The sequence below is a fragment of the Diabrotica virgifera genome, chromosome 3 (genome assembly GCF_917563875.1).
Source record: "Diabrotica virgifera virgifera chromosome 3, PGI_DIABVI_V3a".
Lineage (NCBI taxonomy): Eukaryota > Metazoa > Arthropoda > Insecta > Coleoptera > Chrysomelidae > Diabrotica > Diabrotica virgifera.
The window spans coordinates 223,257,734-223,278,126 of record NC_065445.1 but is presented as its reverse complement, the minus strand read 5'-3'; the positions used below and the strand labels follow the sequence as shown (position 1 = coordinate 223,278,126).

At 32.0% G+C, this 20,393-nt stretch overlaps 1 protein-coding gene across 2 annotated transcripts in view; it reads right to left on the bottom strand.

Moving 5' to 3' along the window:
• The window catches only part of LOC126881536 (adenylate cyclase type 8), a 1,218,021-nt gene that overhangs the window by 522,914 nt on the left and 674,714 nt on the right, over positions 1 to 20,393 (bottom strand). For both annotated transcript variants that reach the window (XM_050645865.1, XM_050645866.1), the window contains exon 3: positions 19,238 to 19,421. In XM_050645865.1, the coding sequence (XP_050501822.1) occupies positions 19,238 to 19,421 (184 nt within the window). The remainder of the gene's footprint in view (positions 1 to 19,237; positions 19,422 to 20,393) is intronic.

Genomic DNA, 20,393 nt, shown 5'->3' with positions numbered 1-20,393 from the left:
AAATTCGTAATCAGCAGCCAAAAATCCATAAGAAACCGTTGAGTTTGTCCATCAGAATTGAAAAGGACACGGTGACCTCTATTTGGCGCCTAGACTATTGTGGTTAAGAGCTCTTTTTGTATTCTTAATAGAACACCCTGATTAGTAACGTGGTGGTTATAAAATATCTTGAGGATTCAACGATAAAACCACATTTTGAAAGCCTTCATCTTCTTGCAAATGGCGTCTGTAAGAGTCCGCCACTCAACTTCGTACAACAGTATAGCAAAGATATAACATCGTAGTATCCTGATTTTTATAGATACTTGTTAAGATGTTAAGTTACCTTAACAATAACGTAAGATGTTTTAACAATAGAGAGATATCTGTGATCAACTTGTTCAGAAAAATATATGCATATTAAAATTAGACCAAAAAGTTAGAGCTTTAAAAAAATTTTCCGGTTCTTCGTGTAGGTGTGTTCTATCGTGGATAAAAGTCATTAATCTCTTCTTAATAGATAACCCTCAAACGACAATAAAACTCTTGTTTATAGCACACGTTTCGCATAAAACCGAACGTAAAAATTAATTTAAGAGACCTTTTCCTTTGCAATTTACTAGCATTTTACATCTGGAATTTTTCCGTATACTAAAGAACTTTTCCGTATATTGGTTGAATTTTTTTGCGCGGCAAAAAAAAATTTTGTTTATCAGAAAGCATTAAATTGATTCATTTTTTTTCTAAAATAATATTTTTAAGTATCTTCTTTTAATTTACCGTTAATATTTATTTATTGAACTCTAACACATTATTAATTTAATTCGAAGGCGCTATGAAGTTCGCCGAGTCCGTTACTATGTCTATAAATTTGCATACGGTGAGCACGTACAGGTTGGAATAAATTAATTTTTTCGTAAGTAGGCGATTTTGTAAATAAATCCCGAAACAGGTCGATTTTTATTTTTAAATTGTGATTTTTTTGGCATATATATCATACTAGCGACGTCATCCATCTAGAGTGATGTCGTAGTCGATGATTTTTTTAAATGAAAATAGGGGTCGCATGATTTGAAAGGTTATTCAATTCTCTATTCCGTAATATAAACATTAACATATTTTTTGTACAGGGTGTCCAAATAATAATTTTTTAAATTAAATTATTTGACACAAAAACAAGCATGAATGTAATTTATTTAATTTAAAATACATGTCTTTTATATCAGAAAACAGGAAAAAATGTTTATTTGACAAACTAATATTGTTATTTGCTTAAATTCAATGCTAGAACTGCCCCTAACCTGCGCATGGCCAGTTTGAACATTTAGTTTAAAGGAAAAGCACTGTTTATTTTTCAAATAACCATTTTTTTTCTGTTTTCTGACAAGAGTAAAATGTATTTTTAATTAAATTAATTACATAAATTCTTATTTTTGTGTCAATTAATTTAATTCAGAAATTTTTTTTGACACCCTGTATAAACAATTATGTTAATACACTAAGTAAAAATTCCCTTATCTTCTTAAGTCTCAGCATCCGTTATGGCTTGTAAATTTTAGAAGCCTCGGATATGTAACCAGAGAAGGTTCCCATTGTTTTCAGTCTGGTGGGATGTACAGTTGTACAGTAATGATTTTAGTGATATTTTATGCGTTATTAGATTGAAAACTTAGTCTTTTGCTAGCAGTTGCCGCTAGGGCATCCCTGCCATTTCGTTCGTTGCAATCCGTAACTGCACGCCGGGGTTTATCCTGGTTGGGTCAGAGAGAGAGCAGCATATGTGCCTCCCGATGAGAGACTAATAAGCAAGAATCATAATATTATCCGTTCCAGCACGTAGCGTTTCGTTTCAGAAAAATATTGATTTTAATTTTTTTAAATATGAACAATTCATACTATCCGGAGCGTATAGTATCAGACAACTCTTTGTAAAATCAGGTTTTTCGGAGACTACGCTACGTGCTGGAACGGTGCGGGCATGATAATATGATTCTTGCTTAATAAGTTTCGAAACCGATAGAGGTGCTTGCTGCACTCTCTGATTGAACTAGAATATAATGCGGGTGTAGTTTCGTGTTGCACCGAAATTGAAAATGGTTATTTATTTTTAATTCTGTTAATGTTTATATTACTAAATAGAGAATTAAATAACCTTTCAAATGAGCTATCGCACGACCCCTGTTTTCATTTAAAAAAATCATCGATTACGTCATCACGCCCAGATGTATGACGTCACTATTATTTTATATTTGTCATGAAATCGCAATTTAAAAATAAAATCGACCTGTTTCGGGATTTATTTCCAAAATCGCCCATTCTCGAGAAAATGAATTTATTCCAACCTTTACGTGCTCACTGTATAGACATGAACACTATGCAATCATACACTGCGGTGCAGAAAAATCGATCCACAAAAATTTGGTCATTTTTGATGTTTCGAATTTCCTAAACCTGTTGTCCGATTTAAGTTATTTTTTACCATGTTATAGCCTTATTCATTGACAATATCGCTGTAATAATATTGTTGCTAGACAGTAAAACTGTCATTATATACCGGGTGTACGAATCAAACTGTGTTTTTTCTCAAAGTTTGTATCACCCTGTGGATTATTCTAGCATTTGGAAAATACTGAAATTAAAAGGCAGCTATAGCCTCAGGTTTTCTTAACATTTTGTCTTTCGATTCATTCGCTTATGTTGGATAATAAAAAAGTTAGGTACTTTAACAACAGGCCATGTTCGTCAAGAGTACAGGGTCTTTCTAAATAAGTGCGACAAACTTTAAGGGATAATTTTACATCATAAAATAATGACAATTTGCTTTATAATCATATGTCCCCAAATGCTTCGTTTCCGAGATACGGTATGCTCAATTTTTTTTTTACAAACTGACGATTTATTTATTGCTTTAAAACCAGTTGAGATATGCAAATCAAATTTGGTGGATTTTAAGACGTAGTTATTGCACATTTTTTGACAATTAAGAATGTAATATTCACCATGGGCTCGCAAACGGGTATTATGACCGATAATATTACTCGTACGCACGCCAATGGTGAATATACAATTTTTAATTCCATGTTAAAAAATGTGCAATAACTACGTCTTAAAACCCACCAAATTTCCTTTGCATATTTTAACTGGTTTTAAAGCGACAAATAAATCGTCAGTTTGTAAAAAAATTAAACATCCCGTATCTCGGAAACGAAGCGCTTACGGACATATGATTATTAAGCAAATTGTCATTATTTTCTCATGTAAAATTACCCCTTAAATTTTGTTGCACTTATTTAAAAAAAACACCCTGTACTGATGACGAACATGGCCAGTTTTTAAAGTACCTAACTTTTTTTATTATCCAACATAAGCGAATGAATCGAAAGACAAAATGTTAAGAAAACCTGAGGCTATATTTGGGTTTTAATTTCAGTATTTTATAAATGATATTATAATCCACAGGGTGATGCGCAATTTGAGAAACAAGTACAGTTTGATTCGTACACCCGGAATACAATGACAGTTTGACTGTCTGGTAGGGTGGCCCTTAAAAATGAAATTTAACGATTGTTACCTCTCACCCCCTAAAATTATTCCAATTATGGAGAAACTTAAAAATATAAATTTTTATTGAAATCTGAAATTATTTAAAGCTGGCCCGGGCCCCTGAGACCCCATGCAATTGAAATTAGTCATGTACTACGAATTTCTGTCAATAATGTAAAAGATATTAATAATTAATCGCCTATCAGTTACAATTAAGCACAGGAATAAAGAATATTAAAATTGGTGAAGGTTAAATGGACTTGGACAACAATGATGATGCTAACGTTGATGCGGCTGCGACTTCTGAAGGCGAAACTTTACCTAAAAGAGCACGAATCAAAATCATGACTTCTGAACTTTCGTCTTCCCTCGATAGAACCCAGTGTATTAAATAGCGTGTTGTTACTGCCTTCTGGTTCTAATTAATTAAAAAGACTAAACACGTCTTAGTATACATTATATTTTATTCACTGGTATCCAATATCTAAACAATAACATTAATGATTCATAGCGCCTTACTACATACTAACTTCTAATAATTATTTGTATATCTATATCTGCATACTGATTGTTCAGCGTGTTTTTATACCTATCTGAACCATAACAAATATAGTTCAAGTTCACTCGTAATAAACATGTGATACAAACTATAAGCTATTGTTTTTATGTATGTTCAATACCCTAAAGGTTAATAACATCATATTTAAATTATGATTTATACAGAGGGTTCATAATATACCACATCTCCGCCGTTAAAAAAGAAAGTCCTAAGAAGAGAAGAAGAATATCTGACGGTATATCTGACGGTGGGGAGTGAGAACTGAAAGTCCGTGGTGTACAGACGTGTTTACAATTGCTCTCTAAAATATATAGTTTCGTGCCATTGATTGTTTTTAATTAATCAAACAGTAAGTCTTTTTTGGATCTACTACATACATTAGTTTAATTAACAACTTCAAAAAAACATAAACCTGCACCTCATTAGAAGAATGTCTTCAAAATCTCTGTGCTTATATTGCAATAATTTGTTAATGGAGATCGATAGCCAGGTCTCTTGTCTAAGTTGCAACAAATTATGCCATAAAAGATGTGCTCGATCAGAATTAAATGGTTGCAATGAAACATCCATATCATTTGAGAACTGGCATTGTAATACCTGTAGACCCTCTCCGAATAACATTACTCTTCAGAATGAACCATCTATGTCTTCAGCCTCGCTACTCAGCAACCATCAGTTTGATTTACTTATGGACAAATTATCCATTCTCACAAATTCTGTGACAGAATTAAATAACAAGTTTTCTACACAATCACAAATGCTTGAAAACTGCATGAAGGATGTATCCGCTCTTCGTGATGAAAATAATCTTCTTCGTGAAAAAGTTAGTTCCTTGGAAAAACTAGTGAACTCTCCAACTCCGTCACAAGATGATATATATTACGAAACTACTCAGCGTTTGAAGCGGGAAAAGAACGTCCTACTCCTAGGAGTTCCTGAAAGATCACCCGAAGATGACGCTCGCATAATTAAAGAAGTAATTACGCACTTATCTCCGAATTCTGCGAATTGTATCCAGTCCGGCTATCGTCTTGGAAAAAATACTAATAATAACAAACCTCGTCTTTATCGTGTTATTTTTGGGACTCCTAAGGCTGCATTGGACGTTTTGAGAAACAAGAAGAATATTTCTCGTAATTTATATCCTTCAGTTAAGATAATCTCTGATATGACACCTAAACAGCGTCAACATCTAAATGATTTACGTGCAGAACTAGAGTTACGATTAAAAACTGAAACAAATCTCACTATTAAATATGTTTATGGAGTTCCGCAAATCGTTCAAATACTATCCAACAAAAGAGTTCGCGAGGAAGAGTCTTCACCTAACCGAGAGTCTGGCCTAAAAGTTGTAAAACCTGCCTCCTCGAAATCTGAATAGCAATCAGTACACATTGTTTTTTGGAACTCACAAGGAATTAATAGTGTTAATGACTTTTTAAGTGATTTCAATGATATACCCATTCTTTGTTTATCGGAAACATGGGTTATTACCGAAAATATAAAATTTTCAAATTATTTATCTACTTACTCATGTGCCAGTTCAGTTGCCATAAAAGAAAAATCCTTGGGTAGGGCTAGCGGTGGTCTATCAATTTTTTGTAATCCCAACCTTTCTTCTGTTTGTATTGATAAATCACCTTGGTGGATCTTTTGTTTAATATCTAGCAATAATTATAAATTTGTAGTCTGTAACGTTTATTTTAAACCTAGTCTAAGTATTGAATATTTATTGTCACTATTTCAGGAGGTGTTATCTAATATTTTAGAGAAATTTAATGATACACCTATAATTATTGGAGGAGACTTTAACTCCCGTGTTTCAGACAATGACGTATCCCCTCCTGAAATATTTGAAAACACAAATTTTTTTGACGAGAGACAAAGTTTAGATACTGTAATTAATGCAAAAGGTAGATGCCTTCTTGATTTCATGAATTTTAACGGGTTCTGTCTGTTAAATGGTAGGTGTATTTCTGATCGGCCTGCAAAATTTACTTTCGTCGGCCCTATGGGCAAGAGTACAATAGATTTAGTTTGGGTAAATAACTCACATTTGCACTTTGTTAATGATGTTTACGTAAATACAACGTGTACTTTATCAGACCACTTTCCTGTTTCATGCTTTATAACTCAAACGTATCTCTCACCTATGAAAGAAACTATAATAAAAAATAAAACTATTTTTAAGTTAAATGAATCTTTAGTTTTGTCTTATAAACTAAACATGCAAAATTCGGCGGGGGTGCACATAATTCATGATGTCGAAATGGCAAACAAAAACCTGTTGGATAATATTTATAAAACAGCTGATAATCTTGGGCTGTCAAAAAGTATAATCGCTCCTAACAGACCTAATAAACACAAACCGTGGTATGATTGTCAATGTAGAGATCTAAAGAAATCAGTTAAAAGTAAACTCAAAATTTGTCAACAAAACAATTTCTCAAATCAAACTAAAAACGAATACTTAATTATTAAAGCAGAGTATAAAAAATTATTAAAAGTAAAAAAAACTGAATTTCAACAAAATATTATTGGTAATATTTCCAACTCTACTGATTCAAAAACTTTTTGGTTTCATATTAAAAGAGCTCGAAATATTTCAAATAGTTACATATCTTTACCTGCTGCAACATGGGAAACATTCTACTCTGAAATTATGGGAGCCGGGATAGTGGACACAACCCTCTATTTCGATGCGAGGAATCCGTATTTTGATAATCCTATTACCACCAATGAAATTTACTTAGCTTTAAATTCCTGTCAAAACAACAAAGCTCCAGGATCTGATAATATTCCCTATGAGTTTTACAAATACTTACCAAATAACTGGATCTTATACCTTAACTCATTTTTCAATACTATCTTCAACACTTCCACTTTTCCTAATAGTTGGTCGAAAATTACTCTAAAAATGCTCCACAAAAAAGGTCCCTCTAACGATCCTTCCAATTACAGGGGAATTGCTTTAGTAAACTGCATTACTAAAGTATTCATGCAAATTATTTTGAACCGTTTAGTCAATTGGGTAGAATCGTTTAATATACTTCCCGAATCCCAATCTGGTTTTCGTAAAGAACGTGGTTGTTACGATAATGTCTATACTCTTACATCCATCATTCAATTTCGTCTCCGATTTAAAAAGCGCAAGCTATTTGTATTGTTTGTTGACTTTAAGCGGGCTTTTGATTGCATTAACCACGCGTTGCTCTGGTCTAAACTTTTTGCTTTGGGTATTAGCTCTAAAATTGTACTTCTACTTAAATCTTTCTATTCTAATGCTACCTTTAGGGTTAATGCTGACGAGCAATATACTAAATCGTTTAACATTTGTGAGGGCGTGTTACAGGGAGAAGTCCTCAGTCCCTTGTTATTTGCGTTATTTCTTGCAGACATCGAAGATTTTTTTAAAAGCCGCGGAGCAGAAGGCATCAATGTTAATAACGTAAATGAAACTCTTATGCTTTTATACGCTGACGATTTGGTAATATTAGGTCACTCGGAGATCGATATATCAAAAAAATTAAAAATGTTGGAGGATTACTGCAAACAAAACAAACTTACTGTCAATACTGCTAAAACTAAAATTATGTGTTTCTCTAGGGGTCCTTATAACTTAAAAAATAATATTAAATTCACTTTCAATCAATATCCCATTCTATTAACTAACACCTATAATTACCTTGGAGTGACTTTTGCCTCTTCGTCTCTATTCCGTGAAATGGCAGATGTGAGTAATGCGAAAGCTAAACAAGCAACTGGAGCACTTATACCTGTTCTAGCTAAACTTAAAATTGACTGCATGCAAACGAGGCTACAACTTTTTGATGCATTAGTAACAAGTACAATCTCCAATTGTATTTCTGTATGGGCACTCCGTTATGTAGATGTTCTCGAACAAGTTCAAGTACAATTCCTAAAACGAATTCTTATGCTTCCCATATCCACACCCGGTTACATAGTCAGAGTGGAATGCGGCAGAGTCAAACTCTTGTATAATATATTCAAGTGGACACTAAACTGGTTAAAGAAAATTTATATGATGGACGATTCCCGTTACCCCAAAATGTGCTTTTTTCGTCAACTACAACTGATGGAGACCGATAGCAGGTATAACTGGGCAGCGCAGGTAAAATCACTTTTTACTTTTATTGATGCTGAACCTATTTGGAATAATCTCTCCCTTCATTCCCTACAACTGAATAGAAAAGCCTTGTTAATCAAATTTAAAAATAAGCTCTCAGAATTAGATATTTCTCTTTGTCAGCAATCCAATTTTCTCCCCTTATATAAACACCTAGCTCTTTCCGAATTAAGTCAAAAATACTTATGCCTAAAAATGCCCATCCAGATTACAAGAACTATTGCACAGCTTCGATTATGTAATTCATTCTGCTTAACGTTCACTTATAAGGATTCTACATATAAAATTAATCCTAATGAAATCTGTACTATTTGTAACAATAAGGAGTTAGAAACAATTGAACATATACTTTTTGATTGTCCAATATATTCTTGTATGAAACAATCATCCATTAATTATATAGCCGATATTGATACTGTAACTCATACCTTAAATAACATTACAGTGTATTCAGCTAAAATAATAGCTGGCTATATCTGGAATGTTCTAAAACTTAGGTCTTTCATCATAAATGAATAGTTAAATACGTAAATTATACTTTGTATCTTTAATTAATTCTTATATAACTCGTTGTTTTTTTTTTTTTTTTTTTTTTTTTATTTATTTCTTTCTTTTGTTTATCCCTAAAATAAACATATTGTGTGTTTCTTGGGATGAAAAAGAGAAAAAAAAGAAAAAAAGGAACGAAATATTTGTTCTCACCCTTTCCATAAAATTGTAAAATTTTAAAAGGAAATAAATGTATCTATCTATCTATCTATCTATCTATATTCCTCTTTCCCTTTTACAAAATGTTTATGGTTACCAAATACTATTTTCAAAAATTAAATTTCCTAACTATCCTAACTAACTGTAACACGGTACGTTTCAGATCAATCAATTTTTCCCTAAACTAAACTGGTATTTTATAACCTATCACTAGTTCACATACTTTCACGTCGTGTCTTTTCGTCCTTTTTCCCGTTCACTAATTCACTTCATCAAAACAGTGTCCACAGTGAATGAAATTGATCCTAACTTTTAAATAGTCTTTTAGTGCCCATAAGCCGTAACTAATCTAATTGTAATAAAATCTCGACTTTAATACTTCCTAAGCTAAGCTAAATATTACCTAAACTTCTATTAAATGGTATATAAAAAAGAATTTAACGTTACTTTACTATTTCATCTTATTATTTCAGTCTTATTTTGATTTATTTATATACGCCTTACTAACTTTAAAATATTGTACCTATAATAGAAATGTACTCTCTCTAAAACTTTTAATATGTGTCTCTAAAAAAACTTCTAATAACTCTCTTGTACCTATAATAAAGATTTAATCTCTCTAAAAACTTCTAAAATGTCTCTATAAAACTTTCAATATCTCTCTTGTACCTATAATAAATATTTAATCTATGTTTCTGAATGTCTAAAAATTTCACTTTCTGTGTCCCTTTGCTTACTATCTACTAACACTATTGTAAGATATTGTCTATCCTTAATTCAAACACTTCCATTTCCCGCGAAAATTTAACCTGAATTCATTATCTAGATTTAAAAATAAGTTATTTATAATTTACGTTACTTTAGAGAAAAAAAAATTTACAACTTTAATTCTTAGACAAAAATTCAATGATTAGCTACTTATTTGCTTAGTATCTTCCTAATTTTGCTTGTTTATTTTGGCATTTTTTATGTTTCTTCTTTCATTTTTCCCACATATTTTATTAAAAATTCTCTTTTTTTCTCTTCTTCTTCTTGTCTGGTACTACACTATATATTTTTCATTTTTCTCCACATATGACACTTCTACAGTGCACATAATTCATATTCCTATATCATTTCATCATAATAATCATTCCATATACTAGCCACGAAACCTCTGCGTCTTACCTAAATAAAAGCGGGTATACTTTCGTTGCATAGATCAAACTCTTCTACAAATTTCACAACCTCAATCATAATACTCAATACTAATATACTAACCACGAAACCTCTACAATCTACCTTGATAGAAGTGGGTATAACATCGTTGGCTAGATCAAATTCTTTTACAAATTCCACAACCTCAATCCCTTGTTATGAGGCCGTTGTTTATTCACGAATAATCATGAATAAAATAGGTACTCTCAAAACACAGAGTGGGTCTCTAATAAGCTTTCAAGCTTCTATAAATCACTTAGTACCTTCCTAATTTGACAAGAGCCGTGGGTTTCTTATTGTCTCTAGTTGCCTCATAATATTTAGCTTATAATATTGTTAGTTCTTCTTCTAATCTATATAGTCCTCCAGATTCTTTATCTCGACTCTTCAGGTCGGTTCGTTAAAAATATATCTCTTGCTTATAGCAATGTTTATCTTAAGCTCTTATATCAACGTATGTCATCACTAATCATTATTCATTAAAAAATATCATTTATCACTCAAAAAATTATTAATTCAGGTTCATATCATACAAAATTTAACACAAAATCGATGAAAATATACTAAATATACTCGATAAATATCAATATGTAATAAGATAACTGGCTAATAAAAATTCAATAATAGTATACATATTCGATACAAATTCAATTCAAAATTCAAAAATAGCATATGCAAAAGTTAGATAAAAATATTCAAAATAAGTTTATATCTCAAAATTCGATAGAAATTTTTTTGGAAAAAATTCGATATTCCATAAAATATTCAAAAATAACCGTACTAGAAATAGAAATCGGATAGATTTTTCAAATAAATTCAATAAAAATTCAATAAAAATTCAGTAATAGCATATATAATAAACTTTGATAAAAATATTCTCAAAAATCACTTCATGTTTCAAAATTCATAGATATTCTTAAAAAAAATCGATACTTTATAAATTATTCAAAAATCAGCAAAGATAAATATTCAATGTTCAATAATAATGTAAAACGAGGGAAGCATTTTTAATAAAGATAGACATTCTTACTTACATTTTATCACTTGTGTCTTTTTTCACTGGGTTCTCTGCATCTTCGTCCTGGTCTGGTCCATTTTCCGCCGTCGGTGTTTCCAATTTGGTGCCGCCATCTTTGTTCCTTACAGAAGATTCTCCAATTAGTTTACAGGATCAGCCATGTATTAGATATTGGCAGGATCGCCATGTATTAAATAGCGTGTTGTTACTGCCTTCTGGTTCTAATTAATTAAAAAGACTAAACACGTCTTACTATACATTTTATTTTATTCACTGGTATCCAATATCTAAACAATAACATTAATGATTCATAGCGCCTTACTACATACTAACTTCTAATAATTATTTGTATATCTATATCTGCATACTGATTGTTCAGCGTGTTTTTATACCTATCTGAACCATAACAAATATAGTTCAAGTTCACTCGTAATAAACATGTGATACAAACTATAAGCTATTGTTTTTATGTATGTTCAATACCCTAAAGGTTAATAACATCATATTTAAATTATGATTTATACAGAGGGTTCATAATATACCACACCAGGTATCGTACAAGACAGCCACATTTATTATTAGTGATGTAGTATCCAGTCTTGGTCATGATGTAAGCTCGTTAGTCATCAATCGCAACTATATTCAGCGCGAGAGAGAGATAACTCGATTCAAGATTGCAACAAAATTAAAAAAAAAGACTTTTTAATTTCGGGACTTGTTTTTGTTCATTTGGACGGTAAGCTAATGGAGGATTTAACTTCCAAGAAACATGTGGATTGTCTTTCTGTTGTTGTGTCAAAAGTCAATCGTGGATATGAACAGTTGGTGGGTGTTCCAAAATTACTCAATGGAACGGGAATTGCCCAGGCAAATGCCATTTTGGAATGTTTGTAGGAATGGGGTATTGCTCATGAAGTCGAAGCTCTATATTTCGATACTACTGCATGCGACTCAGGGCCGAAGTCTGGAACATGTACCATTCTTCAGCATAACTCCAGAAAGGACTTACTTTTTTTAGCCTGCCGCCACCACATTTCGGAACTTATAGTTGGATCTGTGTTTGATGAGGTAATGAGTAGTAAATCATCTAGCCTCCAAATAAGTATTTTCGAAAGATTCAAGACAGCTGTTTAATTATAGACAAAATTACTTTTGAACTGGCTTCCAACTGGTTCGTTTCTATTATCCTGGAGCCTTGCAGAGGCAAGATGGAGGTCTAAAGTTATCTATGCGATAAAGATGTAGTTGCTTCACAGCCAAATAATCACAGCTTCGGAGCCGAAGGGAATTGTAAATCAGCGCTCTTCGTAGTCAGCGTATATTTGAGGGACTAGATACAAGCACCATTAGCTATTGAAGCGCCATTGAATGATTTCCACTTAGGAAACAGCTCTTTAACGAAAGAAGTGCCATCGTAACGAGGCAAAAACTTCAAAAACACTTATGATATCTATCTGAACATCTCTTTCCGATGAGTCTTTTTGATTCCAGAATACCAGAATCCAAAAGATTAATGGTTGCAGCTATGGAGAATGAAGCTGCTGAACACCCTCTAAAACATCCTACTGATATGAAATCTTGTACATTTTTGAAGAGCAATGGTCTGGAGAAGTTTTTACTGTAAACTCCAAACAATTCTTCAACATGCTTGGACTTCCTGATGACTTTTTAAAAAGAGATCCGGTTCAATGGAAATATGATGAAAGTTTCAAGGCAGCTTAAAAGATGGTGAAGAATTTCGTGACGACAAATGCTAGGACAGAAAGAGGAGTTGCACTAATTGAAGACCTTAACAGAAACTCACTAATAAGGGAGAACAGTTACAATATCTCTTGCAAGTAGTCGCGGAGCATCGAAAAATGTTTCCGGGCTCTATGAAAAGCGAAATCTTGAAAACAAAACAACATAAGAAGTAATAACTGTAGTGAATCTTTCTTATAGGTGTTAAGGATCATAGAAATTATTTATTTTTATTAATAAATTATTAATATTATTTTATATATCCCATTATTTTATAATGGAAATATACCAACATGAATAACGAATATACGAAACTTCCAGACCCGGGGCCACCTCTAAATAATCACCGATTTTCATGAAATTTCGCACGTTTAAGTTTGATGTATAATGGAACACTTTTGGGGGGTGAGAGGGTGAAATTTCAAAATTTAAATTTTCTCACATATGTTAAGGGCCACCCTACTGTCTGGCAACAATATTATTACAGCGATATTGTCAATAGATAAGGCTATAACGTGGTAAAAAATCGCTTAAATCGGACAACAGGTTTAGGAAATTCGAAACATCAAAAATTACCAAATTTTTAGTGGATAAATTTTTTTGCACCGCAGTGTATATGAACAGAAGATTCTTCAAAGCTTTAACCTCCAACTGTTATGTAAAAAAGTATAAACCAAGAAAGTGATATGTTTATCTAGCGGCGCCCTACTGCGATAAAAAATCGGCTGTGAATGATTCCTAAAACGAAATAAAGCTATCCGCAAAAAACGTTTCAACGAAGTCTCCAGTCAATTTATTCACAAAGTTTACATGTAGCCAAAAGTTTTTAAAATAATAATCCTTTCTAAAAACATGCATTTGATTTTTTATACAGAAAGTTCCTAAAACTAATAGTTTTCGAGATACATGACAAAATGTTAGAAAAAGGGTCGTTTCCGTCACTTTTTCTCCAAAAAATTTTTTTCTTTTACTTATTGTTGTCCTAGTCGTTGATGATTATCCAGCAGTATGAATTTTGTACATGGACCAACAGAAATAATAGTGTTCAAAGTATATTAGGCAAAAAGACCAGGGCCTAAGCCTCTGAAAATGGTACGAATTGAAAAAAAAAATAGGATGAAACCCTTTAGAAAAAATAGAAAATATAACAAAAATTAAACAAAAAGTAATTTTACGGGCGATCTGAGGTCGGGATGTGGAAAGAGGTTACTTTTCAGGGCAAGAAATGTTGGCAAAACTACTCTATCGGCAAAACAAGTTCCATTAGTGCAGTCATTAAGAGTATTTGGCTCCGTGTATAATGGAAACACCAAATAGCGATAAATGTATTTATTGATAGAACCGACACTAGGGTTTTTGTACCCCGGGGGAACTGTTGAACACTGACTCGTTACCGGAACGCGTTTAGTTGAAGACTAATGAAGACTCTCTCTCTAGGCGAGATTTGTTAGTTTTATAGAATCTTAAATTGGGTCATCGGTGACACGATGCCCGCGTGATTTGTATATCTAATCAAGGTAAATAATTCTACTTTCGTCAGCACTTTCGTATCATTTCCAAATTATATTGTTGATAATTGACCAATTTGTATCTAAACTAATAATTCACATGTGTGAATATAACAACAAATAAATTCGTGCGATCTACTGGGTGATATAATTATTCTGTTCAATATCGGATATGAATTCTGAATATTTGTTATTGGACACTCCGAATTTCATCCTACTACATCAATTTACTTGCAAATTAAGGTGATAATTTTTGATAATCTCCCGTCGTTAAGCATATTACGTCAGATGCCCTTCGTTGCCACGAAAAAATACATTCAGTGACATTAATGACAATGTTTTAAAAATTATAAAAGTGATGACTTTCAATCGTCATATTATATTTATAAAAACTGTGTGTTTAATGGTACTTTGTACTTACATAAATAAATTACAATTAAATTTTGGTTTTGAACAGTTTTATTCATGAAACAATCGCAACAAATTGCACAGGATCTCTGAAATTAATATAGAATTTTTGCTCTCGTGACACTTTGACATAATTTCACTCGCCTTCGGCTCGTGAAATTAAAACTGTCAAAGTGTCACTCGGGAAAAATTCAATAATTTCAGAGCTCTTGTGCAATTACTACTGATAATTTCACAGTCAGTAGGGAATAGTTCAAGAAAGGTACTGTTTACTGTATACTCTATGCTACTTTTATCTAAGAAATAGTTCACACCCCTTCTCGGGGGTGCAAAATTTTTGGTCAAAATAACTACGAAGTAGCTTCAAAAAACAGGATATAGTTTTTAAGACAGCGAGCGAACGTATCCTTCTGTACCACCAGCGAACTAGCAGAGATTCTAGAAGCTGGGAGATACTGTGCCATAACTTTATACGGAGCAGATAAAGATACTAAACAAAATAAAATGAAAAATGTAACAGACTACAAGAGTTACTCGAGACCATGAGGTACGATTCATTTATTGAAGCAACAACGAAAAGCACTGCTTTCAAATTGACATCGCTCGGACCTTTAGTTCAGAGAAATAAGGAAAAAAAATATCCTGTTGGTGATACAACCCCCTCCAGGCCGACACCAAATTTTTTGAGTAGTATGGACATCTATAATAATAAGCTATATGTTTCCTGCAACCGATTTTGATGATATACATAGTTACAAACAAATGAAGATCAAAAAACGATAAATTTTCGCTTTTTTCGTCTATTACCAAAAAGTTAAGGATTTCAAACAAATTTGAGAGAAAGAAACTCATAAATCGTATAAAAAACTTCAATATGACGTTCGCTGAATATGTCTATCCTTATTGTTTGCTTAGAAAATTGCAAAATAAATAATAAATTTTGAGTTTATATAAATATTTATAACTGATGTAAAAAATTAACATAGAACCTTCTTATTACACAGAATGCTGAGACTTCTGGTGCTTAAATCATACCGTAAATTTCAAAGCAATTGGTCAAATAGTTTAAAAGTTATTTAATTTGTTAATCCCAAATAATTTTTTTGCTACAATATAAGTCAGAAAGTGATGAACTTACAGTAATACTTTGCATAGCTTATGAAAGAAGAAGATTTTCACTATTAATTTGATTTAAAAAAAATGACAACAAATGATTCTAAATATTGCAAAATTATTTTACAAGAACATGTGAATTAAAAAAAGGGGGGGGGGCTAACTTCGTCCCTAATTGTCCTAGGACAATTGTTTTTCCTTCTAAATGTGTTTAAAAATTCAGTTTTTCTATAATATAGAAAAATAATTTTTCTACGGGTAACGGTTAAAAAGTTATTCTAATTGTTTTTAAGTAAGCAAAAATCGACATGTCTTTGCAAAATAATTTTACACTGTTTAAAATTACTTTTTGTCATAATTTTTTAATCAAGTTGATAGTATAAATGTTCTTCTTTCATAAACTGTCCGACGTATTACTGTAACCTCATAATTTTATGACTTATAACGTTGCAAAAAAATGAATTTGGGAAAAGCAAATTAAATAACTTTTAAATTATTGGACCAATTGCTTTGAAATTTAAAATATAATTTAAGCACAAGAAGTCTCGGCATTATGTATAATAAGAAGCTTCTAACTTAATTTTTACATATAAGTTATGAATATTTATATAATCTCAAAATTTATTATTTATTTTGCAATTTTCTAAGCAACAAATAAGGACAGACATATTCAGCGAACGCCATATTGAAGTTTTTTATATGATTTATGAGTTTCTTATTCTCAAATTTGTTTAGAATGCTTCACTTTTCAGTAATAGACGAAAAAAGCGAAAATTTACTGTCTTTTGATTTTAATTTGTTTATAACTACAGTCCGTCTAATTTACTTATCGTTGCACGTCATTATCTACGTTAGAGATCTAAGTTGACATTGTTGCCCAATTACAAAAAATTCTTGAATTCATTTTAAATCAAATTCGTCACAAAATTTTTGCGGAAGTGGATTATACAGCAAGACAAATTAATATTCAATGTAAATAAATAAAAACTTTAGAAATAGAAAACAAGGATTAAGTTATAATCTTACATTAAAGTACATAATAAAAACAGTAAATATAATGGAACAAATACTTATAGTAAAGAATATAAACAAATATGAATTGTCATCACCGCAACTGTCAAATAAATGTTACCAATTTATGCTAAAATAGCACCTTCGTTCGATTATAGTTACAGTGTATTCCGAACAAATGTACTTCATACAAACGTTTTATAATCCATTTATACAAATTAAATAAAACATATTATTGTGTATTTCTTTAAGTTAACATTAGTAGAAATCTTTAAATCTTATTTCTACGCGTATATAATAAAATATGTCTAGTGGCTCTAATGCCAGTGTACTCGGCAAAGTAATTCTAAAAAAGAACACACCTACCGCCTAAATATTTCGTGTTGGTATCATGTGACGTCAATGGCTATGACGCGGATGACGTGCAACGGTAAGTAAATTAGATGGAGTATATGTATATCATCAAAATCGGCCGCAGGAAACATATTAATATATTATGCAACGAGCATGTAATGATATTATGCAACTCGCCGTATGCGGCGAGTTTCGTATAGAGTACGAACTTCATAATGATAATTAAATGCAAATTGTATACACTATTTTTTCTATGATCATTCACAACAACAAAAATATATTCAAATTTATTAATTTTGTACCACAAATAAATTCTGTAGTTTGTCAGTTTGACAGTTTGTTTACATATTGAGAACTGTCAAAGCGTATGTATTTGACTCGCCATTGGTCACTGCGCGTGTACCACCTTTATCGCGAATGCCATATCGCGATTCTATTGGTTAAAAATCTGTATCATAACGAAGTTCATTATAATACAGGTAGTGACATCATAATTGATATATTATAGTATGAGAATAGAAAATTAGTATATTATGCAACGAGCATTTAAAGATCGTAATTATGAAGCGAATATGAGGGTTACGAAACGAGCCGTATGCGGCGAGTTTCGTATAGAGTACGAGCTTCATAATGATAATTAAATGCAAGTTGGATACACTATTTTTTCTATGATCATTCACAACAAAAAATATATTCAAATTTATTAATTTTGTAACACAAATAAATTCACTAGTTTGTCAGTTTGACGGTTTGTTTACATATTGAGAACTGTCAAAGCGTATGTCTTTGACTCGTCATTGGTCACTGCGCGTATACCACCTTTATCGCGAATGCCATAGCGCGATTCTATTGGTTAAAAATCTGTATCTTAATGAAAATCTGTATCATAACGAAGTTCATTATGATACAGGTAGTGACATCATAATTGATATAATATAGTATGAGAATAGAAAATTGTATATTATGCAACGAGCATTTAATGATGGTCATTATGAAGCGTAATGATAATTAAATGCAAGTTGTATACACTATTTTTTCTATGATCATTCACAACAAAAAATATATTCAAATTTATTAATTTTGTAACACAAATAAATTCAGTAGTTTGTCAGTTTGACGGTTTGTTTACATATTAAGAACTGTCAGAGCGTATGTCTTTGACTCACCATTGGTCATTGCGCGTGTACCACCTTTATCGCGAATGCCATATCGCGATTCTATTGGTAAAAATCTGTATCTTAATGAAAATCTGTATGATAATGAAGTTCATTATGATACAGGTAGTGACATCATAATTAATATATTATAGTATGAGAATAGAAAAAGGTTATTAACCTTCCGATGACCAACCTTTTTTTGTTACACGGATGACCAAGGGGGGGAAAATGACCCCAGGTCAAAAATGTCAAAAATGACAATTAACAAAAAAATGAAGTTTTTTTTTTATGGCATGGACTTTATGTCATTCAGCCAGTCACAACATGAGTATTAGTGTCATGTGTAATGTGTACGTTGAGTAAGTGTTTTGTTACTTTGCAAAGTCGACGTCATTAGCGTAAAACTTCTTGGATTTACACATAATAGACGGAATTTTACTAAACATCAACTTCAGAATATATTTTTTATTCGTAAAATATAGGGATTTTTTTTATTTCAAACTGTGAGGATATCTAGAATGACATTAAAGTCAAATAAAAAAAATAATGAGTTAAAAATTGAATATACTTTTGAATTTATTAAAGAAAAACATACGCTGGGGTCACAATTTCCCCCGATTGGTCATCCGAAGGTTAATATAGATGTCTATACTACTCAAAAAATGTGGTTTCGGCCTGGAGGGGGATGTGTCACGAGAAAGATCTTATTTCTCTGGACTAATTATCTACTTAAATGTTAAACACGAGATCTGTTTAGATTGAATTTATTTTAAAACGTATTTATGTAGTACTTACATGTTTTAGAATTCCAGCATGTCTAGGAGAATTTGGTGGTGTAAACGACACGTCCTTCTTAATTTGTTTATGGGAATCTATAACCGAAAAAGCTATGGATGAAAAGTGGGGCCTCCTTTTTCTTTCGTTTGATACTTTTTGAACAGCGTTTGTCCATAGTTCTTTGGTGTGAGTGGTGACTTGTCTGAAAGGAAAAGCAACTATAAGGATGGTAAAAACAAACAATATATGTTACTTTACTTTCACACATAATTAATGATTAAAATTTTAAAAGCAAAAAAAATATAAATCATTTAAAATTTAAACAAAAAAAAAATTGCAACTGAATGAACGGTTTATCTATAACTTAAAGCAGAGATTGAAGTGCGTTCTTCTCCAAAGGACAAATTGATTTAGTTCAGATTCTAGCGGTGAGGTTTCCATCAGTTCATTCAAGTGAGAAATACTGTGCTGTGATAAACTGTGCGTGAAGTATTTTTTGCGAACTTACGCGATGTATACCACTCGCCCCGCTGTCGCTCGTGCTCTAAACATCGCGTGCGTTCGTAAAAAGCATATTTCAGGAACTGTTTTATAAACAACTATTTTATACACAGTTGATGGCGCCGGTGGTCGCATGATGAGAGAATATCTCAGATGAAGCGCACTGGCTCAACAATCTGGTGATACTAAAGCCACAGTTTATTAGAACAGTGAGCGACGCACGGCATACGCGTACAGCAGAATCTGTTGTACTCAACGCACGGCAGATTTAAGTGAGTCGGTTCTTTAGAATATTCTGTCGCTCTCAAAATAGTTTGAGTTTGACGTTTGTTCTCACGAAGGGTGTACGTAGAAAAATGAATTCTGACAAAATCTAGGCAATAATTTTATTACTCTAAGGCAAGCCGCACACCAAAGAAACATGAAACGAAAAACATGAAACATAAACCGAAAAACATGTTTCATGAAAAGAAAACACTGCTAAACAAATCTCAAAGTCCGCCTATCAATGAAACGGGTGTGATTCATGTTCATGACACATTTTTATTTTCGGAGAGTCTCATAAATGGCCGGACGTATATTTGTTTAGCAGTGGTTTATTTCCATGAAACGTAATTTACGTTTCATGTTTCTTTGATGTGCGGCCTGCCTAAGAAGAGGAATAGGAAGAAGA